At 39.1% G+C, this 15,104-nt stretch overlaps 1 protein-coding gene across 1 annotated transcript in view; it reads right to left on the reverse strand.

The window, feature by feature from the left end:
• LOC121528013 (transformation/transcription domain-associated protein) overlaps window positions 1-15,104 on the reverse strand; it is a 136,132-nt gene that overhangs the window by 84,967 nt on the left and 36,061 nt on the right. The window contains exons 33-39 of the mRNA XM_041815111.1: window positions 13,176-13,295; window positions 12,806-12,970; window positions 12,450-12,631; window positions 11,982-12,180; window positions 4,846-4,974; window positions 3,147-3,413; window positions 2,311-2,517 (exon numbers count right to left, since the gene is read on the reverse strand). Coding sequence (XP_041671045.1) covers window positions 2,311-2,517; window positions 3,147-3,413; window positions 4,846-4,974; window positions 11,982-12,180; window positions 12,450-12,631; window positions 12,806-12,970; window positions 13,176-13,295 — 1,269 coding nt within the window. The remainder of the gene's footprint in view (window positions 1-2,310; window positions 2,518-3,146; window positions 3,414-4,845; window positions 4,975-11,981; window positions 12,181-12,449; window positions 12,632-12,805; window positions 12,971-13,175; window positions 13,296-15,104) is intronic.

The raw sequence follows: 15,104 nt of genomic DNA on the forward strand, positions 1-15,104 counted from the left end.
TCCAAACACTACAAAATTAAACAGATTATGCAAAACCAAAATGTAAAGTACACATTGTAAAAATGTTGCTAAAACTACACAGCTGCATAGGAAAGCAACAGAAATTGTCAAGCAAAGAGACAGTTTCAACCTCTTTTCACTCTGAGAGACCTCCCGAATCAGACTGGATCTAGCATAAGCTTGATTTATACTTTTAGGTAGAATCTATGGCACAGAAGAAGTGATATAGCCTAAGATCTCTACCATGTATTTTTTCAGTTGCTCTTTCTGTACATGAAATTATATCGCAGTATTACAATGAAAAGAAACATTGAAATGTATATTCAGGTGCTTCACTCCCCCTTCTCCCTCTAAAATGAGCCTGTGGCATACTCAGCTCATGTCCTTGCTTGAGATCACAGATAGATGTTTTCATAACTCCCTGTGTGTTCACTTCTTTGTAACTGTACCAGTAGTATTAAGTTTCATTTCTCTCCTACAGAGATGTGCTAAACTACTAATAGCACCACATTTCACAATATAAGCATTCAAACAGAATAACAACAGACTTTATTGTGAAAAACTTGTCTGAAGTAGCATGTTTATCACTGATTTAATTTAAGCTATAGCAGAGCTACCAGACAGTGTACAGAGCTACAGCTGTTTCTCTAACGCCAGAGCCCACTTCTTTGACTCATCATAGACTTAATACAGGAGTCCTGAGTTAAAACACACCTTTAGACAGTTGTTTAAGCTGTTATTGTACGAATTGGTGCACAGCTGGGCTGAGTTGATCTGGTGCAGCACACATCTTGTGTCAAAGTCTCAGAGAGGCACAGCGAGAGACTCGGAAAAGCAAGTGCACTGGCTGTATGTTGCTGTTATTACAGACATCGAATTTGGAAAGGAAAGAACACGTTCACCTGTATGCCATGCATGTTAATTACATCGGTTTACCATCCACCACAATGCCACAGAATACTCCATATGTCTGTGTTGCCCTGGACTGACAGGGAGGCATAATGCACATAGCCTGACATGCACCTCTTAAAAAATTTACTACTTGTCACAACAACGCAGAATGCAGATAAAGACTGCAGACTTTTGACTGGTCAGTTGGTTAGACTTGGTTACCTGCCAGTCTCCAAATAATGTCTGCAGATATATTGTGTGTAAAATAAATGGCTGAACTCAAGGAAACAATTTGTCAAATCTACTTAACATCTGAAAATATCAGTAGTGCATTCCTGATATTTGCATCTACATCTCTCAGTGGCCAAACAAGTGCAAAAGACAGCACCTCCCTTGCCTCCACTTTTTTAGAGACTGTATATTTCATCTCGCCTGATGCAGCCTCTTTTCTTCTTTGCAGCGTTATCAACTGCAAGTCAATATTAATTAGCAACAATTCCAACATAATGCACTCAGTTTTAGTTGAAAGTAGAGAATGTAGCTGAAATACTGGAATAGAAGGGGGACTGCTGACTAGCATTTAGGTGGACTACTGCAGAGATAATGCACAAGCATGTAAAGCGCACAACAGAGTAGATTTCAACAGTACAACACAACAAGTACACACCAGACTATAAAGTTATGACTTATGTTCTAGATTTTATAGTAAACTTGAGATCAGCCCTCTTCTTGAACACTATCCTTTTGCCTGAGGTGAAACTCCCTCTATGTTCCGATGCCTATGACTTGACGCTAATCGTACAGCTCTCTCTTTCAGCTCCAATGTTATTTTCACACTATTGCAAAGGTTCTTTAACACATCTATGTTTTAAACATGCTATGCTAGTTTCATTAAACTTGTAATTGGGGCAGGGTGCAAAACTTTTAATGGTGATGCTCCATTCCCATAAGAACTGTTTGAGAGGCGTTGTGTAATTCAGGGCACTCAAATAATCAGTAAAAATAGCTCCTCAAACGTCTCCCCCCTGTGGTTCCCTGGGGTTATCAAAGTCACAATGAGCAAGAAGCTGGCAGGTGTGACAAATGGAGTGGTGGTGGGTGTGTGAGTTAGTTTACCCTGGTTTACAATCTAATCTTAAGTATAAAAATGCAGATATTTGATACCAGTGATCAATCTTCCATAAAAAAGGCACCTCAGTGCAGTCCACATTGAGATGAATACTGAATATGTAAATAATTGCTGGAGGCTCAGACAAAACCAGCACTATTATTGGATATTAGAGACAGAAATCTCATTTGTCTCAACTATTGCCTCATTCCCTCCCAGCCTATATGCACACAGGATCAATACATTCAACAGAGGCAGACAGAGGGTATTCTGCCTTTCTGTCCGTGTGTAATTTCTTTTTATCTGCTCACCCTGAAGTGCTGCACAATAAGATGCAGTATGTGGACCAGCTGTGGTACAGTGTGGCCTTCCTCCACAATGATTTTGCGAGTCCAGTGTGTCAGCATCTGATGGCCGTCCTCCATGCGGGCGGGAACAGCTGGGGTCAGGATGGCCATGGCTTGTCGCACAATGGCTCGGGCCTCCATGGTGTGGGCCTTGAGCAGACTGTGGAAGACCTATACAGAGGAAAGATAAAACACTTCTTAAAAGTCCTTTACAACAGCAGTCTTACCTTTCATTTCTTACACCCCAATAAACTTTGCTATGAAGAACTATAATTTTTTGTTGATTCTGGCAGTCTGTACTGTTAGAGTGGTTTAGTATTGTTCAAAATGTCTACAGTTGCTTCCTTTTAAGTAGCTTACACCCTTTACTGTTAAACTTGTAAAAAAAAAAGGCTCTTTCGATCTGCTCAATGCAAAGACTTGATCATAATCCAACCCTATGACAGCAATGATCTACTACTCTTAAGAATCTGGGTTATTTTTACTTATGTAGGTCATGTAAATGCATCACTATTAAATCAAGTGTCCTACAATACTGTCAGGGCTCCACACAGTTGATTAAGTACGCCCTAAAACTACTTTATCTCTTTTTTAACGCTTTCTTCTTAAATTGACTGAATTGTAAGACTCAATATAACTTTCTAATAATCCTATAATTTGTTTCTCTTTTAAATCTTTTGTTTCTATGTATCAGCTGTCAGTCAATTAGATATTTGTTTTGCCACATTTTGAAGCTCTACACAAATAAGCAATTGTGTAAAATCTGTTCTGTTTTCTCTCTCTATTTGCATCTCTCTCACCTGCAGGACGATCTTTTTATGAATGGCAAACTTTGCAATGATATGAGCCAGCAGCAGGTGTCCACTGTATTTACAGGCAGGGTCCACGCAGGCTTTGGGCAGCAGGCAGGGCCAGGCAAAGGTCATTAGGCGCCGCAGCTTGCTGTTACGTGACTTGTTGTTGTCGTGGATATGGTGAGGTGCGTGCTCAACCAGCAGGGTGGAGAACTGCAGCAGGCAGATTCGTAGGGAGTCCAGAAGGTCAGCCTGCTTCTCTGGATCCAGAACCTTGAAGATGAACAGGTGAGATGAACATTAAGGACTGAGTCATCTGCAGACTGTTGATTAGAAAAAAATGGTATCTTTATATTTTTGTAATGGTTTCAAGGTTTTAAGAGCATGAAATGAAATTATTTTTGTTTGTTTGAGTCTTGTTGGTGAAGTTCACTGACTATAAAAAGGTGTACAACACAACATGTCTCTAAAATTGGTCATGGGTCATAAACTCCTAATCCTCCATGTAAACAGATGGGAAATGAGGCAGCTATTAACACTTAAGTACACATTGAATACATTTTGTTCAAAGACAGTTTAGGTCACGACAGTTTGTAATGTTCACACTGATTTGAGTCAAGTCTACCTTTTTCTGAAAAAATTTAATACGTTTGAACAGCACTTTTAAATCACCTGACAACTAAAAGCGCCCTTCACTCTGTCACACTTAACCATTCACTCCAGATTCACACACTGATGGTGAACGTTGCTATCTAGAGTGACCTTTAGCATGAACAAATCCCATCTATATGCATCCATACACATTCACATACCACTGAGAAAGTATCTTCAAATCATTTTCACTTTCTGTCATTCCCTTTTCATTGCCCTTCTTTAAAATACAACTGAATTTCTCTGAAGGTTTTTCTGGTGTCTCTGAATATGCTAAACAAATAAACATTGATCAATTGATAGACTGAATTGCTCTGCTATAGTAACAAAAAAGCTTTGAATACTTGATGTACGAAGAGATAAAACACTGAGTATATTTTCCTGTTGGGCAATCAGAACTGCGCTGTGAACTATGGTGAAATTACAACGAAACAGCATCCTACTTTGTGTCATACTTGACACAGTTTTTTAATAAAAAAAACATCTCCCCATTGGAAATAGTCATCACTGTGTGAGTTCCCCAGTGAGGTGCAAAATGGAGGAGAGCACGCAGAGAGGGGGAGATAAGTGAGGAAGCAGGTTTAAACCAGACTGGAAAGGCAGCCATTAGCAGCCATTAGTACTGCTGTTAGTCAGTGATGAGATCTGCAACAGCACAAACAAACACGCTGACCTTTAGCTTGGTCACACTGTGACATTTACACCGGGAATTATAGTCTGGCCTGATGAATGAAAAGTGATGGAAAGAGAGGCCCATGGGAGTAAAAGAGAGAGAGAGAGAGAGAGACACGGGCAGAAAGAAAGAAATAGAATGACAACAATTAAATCATTCAGAAGTACGAAGGACATGAGAAAAGCAGAGCCAGACTGACATGGAGATGGGCTGGATTGATAAGACATTATGAGAGGAAATGCACCAAGTAATGACATCAAACAGACAGATGGAGAGAAAGCTGGTGAGTAATCAACAAAGGAAGGGAAGTGAACAGGCTGGATGTGAAAGGAGATGCTAAGAGGAGGAAAAGAACGCCTGTGAGCGCATGTTTGTGTGTACCTTTGTTATGAAGACACTGGTGATGCTTTCAGGATTGTCTCCCTCAGGGTTGGGTGGTCCAAGCAGCTGCTCCCCTTCCCCTTTCTCAAAGCTGTACAGGAAAGCTGGGTTGAGGATGTGCTGCAGAACCTGTGAAACAGGAAAAGACATATTGAAGCTTTTTCTCATAGATGTCATTTTACTTTGAGAAAAAGGGCATAGGTGATTCTTTCAGGTTTTCAAAGACGAAGGCAGGTTCCATTGTTTCCCACCAACAAGAAAGGAGAAACTAATCAAAAAAATCTCATGCTGTGATCTACACACTCTTAGTCCTCTACAGTACTTAATTAAGTGAAGAAATACTTGACTCTGAAATCAGAGGGACACAGGTCCCTTTTCAGACAAAGGAGAAGCAGCACAAAAAACAAGACATAAGGCAAAACAATCTCCAGTGTCCAAAAAAATTTAGCAACTTTTACAGAATGAAAAAGGAAGCATTTCTTACCCTTTAGGTAAAACTTAAACATAATGTTCTCTTAATTAATCATTATGCAATCAATGCAAAAAGAAATCAAAATGATTGCTTTAACCCTGAAAACTGAAGCCATTGTCTCCACCAGGAATGGAGACAACGGCTTGATTAGCTGTTAAAATGCAAAATAACCAAACCACAATAAAGCTAACGACTGCATTTATTAAAGAAGTTGCTATCTGTTAATGAACCCCCTTATTTCATCCATCATTGGGAGGGATTGGGCATCGCTCAGTGGAGAAGGAGCTGTGGCAGCATATGTTCAGGCTCCAACATTAGCACATTTTTCAAACTGGCTTTGCACAATGTACATGCATGGTTAACAGACTCGCGCATGCATGTGAATCACACACACACACACACCCACCCACACACACACACACACAGACCAAATGAAGATGCACAGAAAATGCATGGAGCACCAGTCTGTTCTGCAGTCTCATCTGTTCCTATTAATTCTAAGCTTCTCCCACATCAATCAATGTAAGATAGCTGTTAGCTGTGCTCTTCCAGTCTGTGTGTATATTGGGTGTGTGCACCCACAATATCTCTGTTAAACAGCCTGGATCTCATTCTGCTTGTGTCTTAATTATCTTAAATCCCATTGTCATACTATAAAGCAACTGTAAATGTATGCATGTCTGTGCAAGTAGCATGCTTTCATGTAATGTTGGAGTATAGGGATCCACTATGGTACTGTATATGCATGATAGCTGTATTATCAGAAATTAGCTTATCAAGTTAATTATTGGTATCGGCAGAATGCGAACATTTCTGCTGATATTTACAACCAATACATCAGCTGTTAATATGGGTCTATATCAGTTGTTAATTTTGGTCTATATCAGCTTTTAATATTGACCTTTATTTGCTGTTAATATCAGCAGTATGTATGAATGAGTGTGTGGAGTTTTAGGCAGGACCAAAAGACCAAGCTTAAATCTATGTAATTGTTCATCTTAATTTCTAAACTTTAAAGTGTGTTTTAAGGACCCAAGTTTTAGGCATGGAATAAATATTTTAAAGTTAGAATTGATATTGGTATTTGCTAAAATGAAAATGTAAAAATCTGCATAGCGAGTAAAGAAAAAAAAAAAATCCAATAATGTGCATGTAGACAGAGCTGCAAAGTAGTAAACCGGTGCCCCAAAGCACAATGTTGCAGAGGCATAACATCAAGTAATTAAAAAAGCATTCCAGATTGAAACTAGAATGGCCGTCTGAGGTGGCAGACCCACTCCTAAGCAGCGCCACCGAGGAACTGACGCTCCCATTGATTACTATGGTGTTCAAATTTCGAAGTCGGAGAAAAACCAAACAGGTGCGTGGATCATCACCAAAATCTAATCGATTCTTCCCTGTCACCATCTCAGGATACCCTGAAAGTTTGGTGAAGATCCAACTTACTGTTCTCAAGATATCTTGTACACATACAAACAAACAAACAAACAAACAAAGATACTGAACCCTTTACATAACCCCTGCCGATTTCTTCGCCGTGGGTAAATATTAAAGTAAAATTAAACTCAAGTTGAAACAAAAACCTGGAAAGGCAAATAAGCTGTTTGTACATGATCACTGGTCATTAACAGATTAAGACTGCAAAAATGTTCAGTCCTATTTATTTTCATAGTTTTGTTCATTGATTTCTACACTATAAAAAAATGCAGAGGGTTTAATCGCAATATGAATGCACTGTTAATTAAAGAACAGACAACTGCAAGAACAAAGACCAGAGTACAATGACACAAGGCTTTCAGATCAATTGCCAGGGAGTACAAAATTATGTATATGAAAATACATTAACTTTAATATATGTACACATTCTGAAATATGTAAAAAGGAGCAGATAAAGTGTTAAAAAGAATATTTAACATCACCACAGATAATATAGCTAATAGTCTATTTGTTCTCAGGTAAATGCAGTCTTTTAACAAAGTTAAAGAAAGAACTCCATGTTTTATGAAATGTTTTTGTCGACCCTTTTTTTACACACTAAATCTTTTCAATCTTTTCTTTTGATTTTCAGTGTAACAAAGGCCATTCGATCTGCTTTACATTTAGGTAAGAGTAGGTCAAAAGTGGGAACACAAGAGCTGTTATAGCAGTGGGTCTGACTGGGACATCTATACTGTTAGAAACTGAAGAAAGAAACTTTAGTACAGTGTGTGCGATTAACAATTTTACACTGGATTAGGCCGTGCTTAGAGCACACTGAGAGGCATGAACTCAGTGTAAGATTATCTCCCACTGGTCACCTGTAATTTTTTAACCAAGGTCTTCTTCCCATGCTCTCTTGGTATTTTGTAAAGTGGAGGGGGGCAATGAAAGGATGAGACCATATAAAACAGTAAAAGTACTCGTCATTCAAGGAGCAGGTTTCAGAAGTGTGCCCGTGGGGGCGGACTCAGGAAATTTGGAAAAATGGGATTCTCTAATGAAGAAAACTGCGTTCTTGCAAGTTTAAAAAAGTGTGATTGTGCCCGTGTACATTTTCAAGACAACTGTTCCAAAGATGTCTCTAAAGTCTTTGTCTCTAAAGCTCCAAATTTAAGTATCTAAATGACCTGATAACCAAAGCAGAACAGAAGAGGAAGCCCTTGCCCCAGTCCTATTTGTGACACAAAGCTAAATTCACAGGTTGGTTATGAATAATAACTGAGATCTAAACAGACACTGTCTAGCTTTCACAAAAACAATGACAAGGTCTTGGAACATTGCCAATGTTTTGTGCAACTTCGACGGAATGCACAAGTTTGCTTGAATATCCGAGTAATTTAAAAAAAAGACACTGAAAAAAGTTGTGGTAAACAGGGCTGCATGGTAAATAGAGTCCCCCTTTACAGCACAGGTTGTGCTCTGCCCCTATTCTAATTTAAGTGAATAGCAAAGGGAGCCTAGGCATGTATTCCAGCTAGTTTGTAAAGCAAGAAGGCTAAGGAATTTTACAGAAAGGCAGCCAGTGGTTCACAAAACAACATAAAAAGACCTCAGTCAAATGGAGCCATTGTGGTTTTCAGGATTCAGACCTAGAATGATGCAAAATAACTTTCAGAAGTTGTTTACTCAGCTTAAAAAAAGGATCTAAGCATTTGAAAATCATACCAATGCAGGTATTTGAAATTCAATTAGTAATAGTCTTTAACAACTTTGATAAAAAAATAAAAATTAAAAATTAAAAAAAATTCGAAATAATAGTCATTACGATTTTTTCCACAATTGAGCAGCCCTAGATGCTGGGGCTTAGACACAAAAGACATTTACTTCTATCAGATCAAGTTAAATTCTGCTACTGATACAACCCTAATACAGACACAAGGAAGACCAAATTAAACACCAAATTAGGTTTAGTTGACTATTTATTAATGTAAAGGATAAAGATTACTTACTCTGTTTCTTTTTGTTTAACAACTGACCACGATTATATCTGTCAAAATTTGCTTAGGATAAATCTTTGCTACTAAAACAGTTGCACATTTATGAATAAATCTTGGGTAAAATATTTGGTAAGCTTCATTTAGCAAAAGACTACAAGTCATTAGAAGAGCATCAGTGATACATTTTGGCCTCCTGCACAAACACTTTCAGTAGTACTTACTGCTATATGCATTTGCTTGTTAATCTGAATTCAACATCTGTTGACCTTCAAGATATAAAACAAATAAGGTACCACCACAAAGGTGCATTGATTATTTTGACTGAAAACTGAATTTTGAATGCATTAATACTACTGCAGTATGTGATGTTGTATCCAAGTCTGCATTACAGCAAATCTTGTCAGGATTTTAAAAAGTAAAAAGAACCAGAATGTGAAACAGATGCGCTTTGCTTCATTAATTTTGTACACTTGTTTGCTTGTCTGTTTGAAATGTTTCCCATGAATAGTCAAAAGCTTCTGAACAAAAAAAAGCATTAATGAATTTTGTTGGATTAAACAAAAGGAGAAATCCAGGAGTAGCATGAGGTCAGTCTGTGCCATCAGAAATGATTCATTGCTGCTGCTGTCCCACACCCTCTCCTTCTCTACCACACTCCTCTGGTGTCTCATAGCGAGATATTCTCCCCTAGCTTTGTGATGCTTCTTAAACACACAAGCCAGCAATATTGCGCTTCCGATGAAATGCTAAAGGCAATTATTTAAATGTCAGTGGAGGTAACACCCACACTCACAACTCATACACCAATCAACACAAACATATTCCCTCCAAAACAGAGCCCTCTTTCTTCTGTCTGTCTGTCTCTCTGCCTCACACACAGCTAGCATCTGCTGTGCACCAGAGGAGGACAATTAAAGGGAAAAACAACAACATAAGCAAACTTCTGATAGGGGGTGGGGGTGCTGGGGTATTGATAGCAGAAAAACTGAAGTCTGCTTTGTTACAAGGAGCAATTTGGTCGAGGAAAACACAGCTATGTAAGTCATTACCCCCGAATTTGTTTTGTTGATTTTTTTTTCCAAACAATTTTACGCCAAAGCAGTGCAACTGCATGCAATCAAAAAGGGCAGAGTCTGGTGAAACACCAGATTATGTCCTTGAGTTTTCAGTTTGCGTGCTCATGCCAGCTCCTCCTGTGTGTCTGCATGTGTACAGTTATATGTTTTTGCCAAACATCCATTTGGCGATGTGTTACGGTGTGTCAGGGCAGGCCTTCCCCACTGACCCGTTTGTACTCAGCAGCAGTGCAGCTGCTCCTCTGTGCCAGGTTGTGGGCCTGTTACAGCTGTGCAGAATGTGTGTGCGAGTGTGTTTAAGTGTTAGGGCATGAATGTGGGAGAGTGAGTTTAATTAAAAAGCAGCCCCAATGATTGTAAAGCTTGCAGCAGCAGGTCAGGTAGAGAGGACAGAGGCATTCATCTGTGAGCCTCTGAGGGTCCACAGCCAGACAAAATGACCTTCCTGCCTCTGTCAGAGAACTTCTGCTACACTGCACACCAACCGGAAAAGTCACACAGATCAGGTCCCAAATGGAGGAAGTAAAGTAAGCACGCTGAAGAAAACTTAAAGAAGTTTGCAACATGATTTATAATGCATCACTCAGTCCAGGTCTGGACAATACCTTTTGCAATTCAGTTGAAGACTGAATGTTTTTCTTCTTCAGTATAATGCAAAAAGAAAAACAAAACTTAACTCTAACTTGTTAATTAATCCCTGCAGCTATAAATTAGCATAGAACTATTACTAGTTCAGCTGTGGTGCTGGAATAAAAGAGAACTATATCTACTAAGAGGCAGAGTCCTTTATCTTTCTATTGTCACTTTCACAAAAATTAGGGATCTTTTTCATCTGCAGCAGATTTACATGTCACTAAAAATGATCAATAGTTTCAGTTCAGGTCCACAATCCTGACAAACAAGCCGTCTACACTGTAAAGCCTGTTTTATGCTTGACACATCTGCAAGGTCGCGAGTGTCCATGCGTCGAAGTAAGACAAGCCCCTGCGCGGGGGTCCTGTGTGGCCAATTTTTGTCTGGCTGCACACATCCCTGAAATTTTACGGACGTGGCAGATGTCAAAATGGCATTAAACACACTACAAGCGTGATTCTTGAAGATACTGCCCCTTAACTTTTTGGAGAATATCAGTTTGCGGCAAAGAGGACGCCAACACTAGGTATAAATGCATCAGACGTTTCCGCATCATGATTCTGCATCAGTTTTTGTCCGAGCCTTGATGCAGAAGCCTGCCACTAGCACCCACTGTAGATGTTCTCAGTGGCTACAGCCTTGCTGCCACCATGCTCTTTGATCTGAAATACATATCTGCTAACTGCTAAAGCACCAATACATCTCATAAGAATAGCCCAGTTTAGCACTGTTTTGATTTAGAAAATTGGGATAAGGTTGTCCAGAGGTTGTGTCAGGTCTTACTCACAGAAAACCGAAACTAGTGAGTGACAAAATTCAGCCCAGAAATGTAGACGTTAACGTGCAAAAAGGTTTGATAGCCTGCAGTGCTAGCACTACTGACTTTAGCCACATTCTGCAAACCAACTTTGCAACGTTACAATGTTTTACTGTTGCAGTGTGAAGTTGGTTTGCAGGACAAATTTATTTTACTTTAGACTAGTTGGCTAAACACAATTCTATTTTGAATTGAAACAGATGGGAAATCTCCCACATAGGAACATTATTATAAATTAAGTCTAAATAACCCATTATCCATATGTGCACATCTTCAGCAATGTACAGAAGGGCTTGGACATCATATTAATATGGCACTATATCATCTTCATAATTTGTGTTATAAATTATCAATACAAAGGTGCCATATATGAAGGGTTTTTTAAGATCATAGCCTCTGTATCAGGGGCTGCAACATAACTGCTAGGCTTTCTGGCACTGCACTACATCACTAAAAAAATAATCCATCATTGTACCATATTTTATCGGTAGTTAATCTCTGGTTCTTCATCAGTCCACTTAATATTAAACCTATTATTTAAATGGCTGGCAAAAACTCCTAGGTAGCCTCCAAATTGCTTTTTCTTTAGTTGTTACTCTGACTGTGTATTACCGAGTGAATGCTGATTGCAAAACATGACTTGCAAATTTTAAACACCACTGAAATCCCCATGATTCAAGGATATAAATCTTATTTCCAACTCTGACTGCCTGTGCACATACCTTTGCTTTCAGCTCATCATTGAAGTGTGGGTCGTTGAATTCGACGAAGCGGAAGAACAGTGCCCGTTTCTGGGCTATAGAGTAGTTCCTGGGAATCTCCTCCTCCATGTACTCCTTCAGAAAGGTCATGTTGCATAAGAAGCGACCTGTAAAGGCCCGCAGCAGCTGGAACAGCAGCTCGATCTCTGAGTAGTTGCGCCTATTGAGGAAACAGAGCCATTAGGTTCAACACACAGGCATGGATAATACCTTGTTAAAAAACAAATATATGCCTCTGCACATACTTAAAACAGTAACGACAATGAACTGGATACAATTTCAAGTTTTAAGAAATGTCATATTTAAACTAAATCTTCACCCAAATGCTTGTTTACACCACCTGGATTTTTGTCCTTTCAAATTTTATAGCAATCGTGTGATACATTTCAGCAATTTTCCTCTAATTTCAGGTTTAATGACATCACATACTTGCAGTAGCTGAGCAGGCAGTACGCCAGCAGCTTGGGCTCCTTCCAGTTGGTGGCAGCCATGTTGTCTTTGCGATGCCTCTCCTGGAAGGCCTCACTGACCCAGACTCGCCTCAGCTGGCTGACCAGCGAGTGCTGCCCTGCCAGCCAGCCTTCATCATTCTTCACTATGATGCTGATAATCTGTGGGAAGGAAATAAAGCAAGAAAAAGGTTAATGATGGAATTCTTGAGGGTTATCTTCCTTCATATAGGCAGTCGCAGCAGTCTGATCTGACAAGGACACAAATTATGTTCACACAAGGCTGTGTGAACACAATCTGTGGCCTAATAGAAGAGTCATGATATCTGTGTTTACTTTAATAGCCTGGAACTGTAGATCCAGTCTAGCTGTGGTGGTGGAAGGAGATCCAGGGCGAACAGTTGGTGCAGTGCCAGCGGGAACCAGCAGGGGCACAAAGCGGTTAGGATTTGAGGCCAGAACATCTCTGAGAGGCTTGGCGTCTTTGTGTTTGAGGAAACTCTGTAAATACAAAAGGAGTCTGTCAGTAGGGAGACCTGAGTTGGATCAGCAGCTCTTAGTATGCATTTAGAGCGATTCAGAGTAAAAAGGAGCACTAAAATTCACACTAGCAAGTTAACTTTTGATTAAAACTGAGCAAAAATATTTTGTCAATAGTCATTACAAATTCTTGAGGAACAGCTACTTAAATCTTCCAGTGTCTGACCATGAACATGCGGCTCCACTGGGGGTCATTGAGCGTCGCCTCCATCATGAACAGCTCAACTGTCTGAGACGGGTGGCGCGTCAAGAACTTGATCAAAGGCTCCCTGAACGGACTCCCAGCCTGATGTAGAGGGGATGAAAAGACAAATAAGCAAGGAAGCAGGCAGAAAAAAATGAAAGAGAGAAATTATTTTTAAACAGAAAATGCAGCTTAAGAGTCTATCCCTTTCTTGATTAGATCTTTGAAGATTTAATAGCTGGGTTTTATGTGCTATTAACTATATACATCTGAGATAGATCAAACAGGATTAGGGATCTTATCCAGGAGAGAAATGTATATCATGTGATCATCAGGAGCGTGTTCATTGTAAAATCATATGTTGTGCATTTAACCAGTAAAACATCCTCAGTAACATCTATGACATGCTTTTAAAGGTGCAGTTTGTAAAATTGGGGAATATTGGCAACATCTAACTGTCAGACTTTAGACTCTGATGAAATAAAAACATGTTCTGTTATTTGGTCCATTCTATGTTATAGTAGAAACATGCAAGATGCAAAAATCCAAAATGGCAAACTCAATGGAGGGGATCCTCCCTATGTATGAATAAAAGGCTTATTTAGGTGAATAAAAATCAACCAAATTGATATATTCAGGGGACTAAACACTAATTTAGGTAGGCCTATTTATGTTATGTTTCATTTTACCATTACCCCAAAATAAAGGTGCCAGAGGCCAGGGACCCCACTGTACCAGGGGGTCGAACACAGCTATGCACATTCAACAAAAGTCATGCGCAGACTTACATTTTAAAGATTTTCTAAAATATTACTTTGATGAGAGTGTAAATCTCACCAAATGACCATGATTTTAGTTTACATTTAACTAATTTTCTGCATAAATTTTATAAATATGGGTTAAATAGAAAATTTGAAATCATCTGAAAATATTCTCTATTTTTTGGAAGGCATCTGGTGACCCCCTCTCATTGTCTCACGACCCCCAGGTTGAGAACCACTGCTTTATACCAATACAATGATCATTTTTCATCTAGGTTATTTTCTGTATTTTTTTCCTGTTGTTTTGCCCCAGAAGAAAAAAAACTTTCCTCCTTGTATTGCTCATCATAACAATATGACTGTCTCTTGTTAAAGGGTAACATTAATATTAAAAAACATTAAAGTAAATTAAATTTTTATTTCTGTTACTAACATTTGTATCACTGAAAATTATTCAGAGTAACTAAACCCAATAGTTTCAGCTGAGGTGCATCTACCCTGTAATACAAAAAAAAAATGTCTATACAACATCACAGAAAGACCTGAACAGGGGAGGGATAAGACACTTCCTACTGTCCCTAATCAGCCACAAAATCATTCAGTTTATGTTGCTTATTCGACGTCATTATTTTCCATAATACATTAACCATTCAAGGTAGATTTATCTTGAGCTGAGTGTGAAACAATGACGTATGATTACGTAGATAGCAAAAATTCTTTTAACTTTTTAGGGCTGTCAAGATTAATCACATTAACCGCGATTACCCATTTTTATGAATAAGTATGCATAAAATGGGTAAATGTAAACTGTAAGTCTGCAAAGGACTATTGTTGAATGTGCATATATGTGTTCAGCCACACTTTAACCACCTTCAGGTACAGTGGGGGCCCCCGGTCTCTGGCACCATCATTTTATCAGGTAAAAAGTGGGAACCCTGATGTAGAAGACACAAGCTCGCTGTGTAACTGACCTCATTTTAAGAACATGGCATATTCGCAATGTCAAGCAAATGTACTACATTGCCCCCAATCCTAGAGCAACACAGAGATGTCTCTGATTGGTGGAGCCGCAGTGACCTGCAAAGTTTGGCTGCCATCTACTACTAGTGAAGTTAACAGTCTGGGAAAAAGTGGGCGGTAACTGTTGAGC

Source organism: Cheilinus undulatus, linkage group 20 (genome assembly GCF_018320785.1).
Source record: "Cheilinus undulatus linkage group 20, ASM1832078v1, whole genome shotgun sequence".
Taxonomy (NCBI): domain Eukaryota; kingdom Metazoa; phylum Chordata; class Actinopteri; order Labriformes; family Labridae; genus Cheilinus; species Cheilinus undulatus.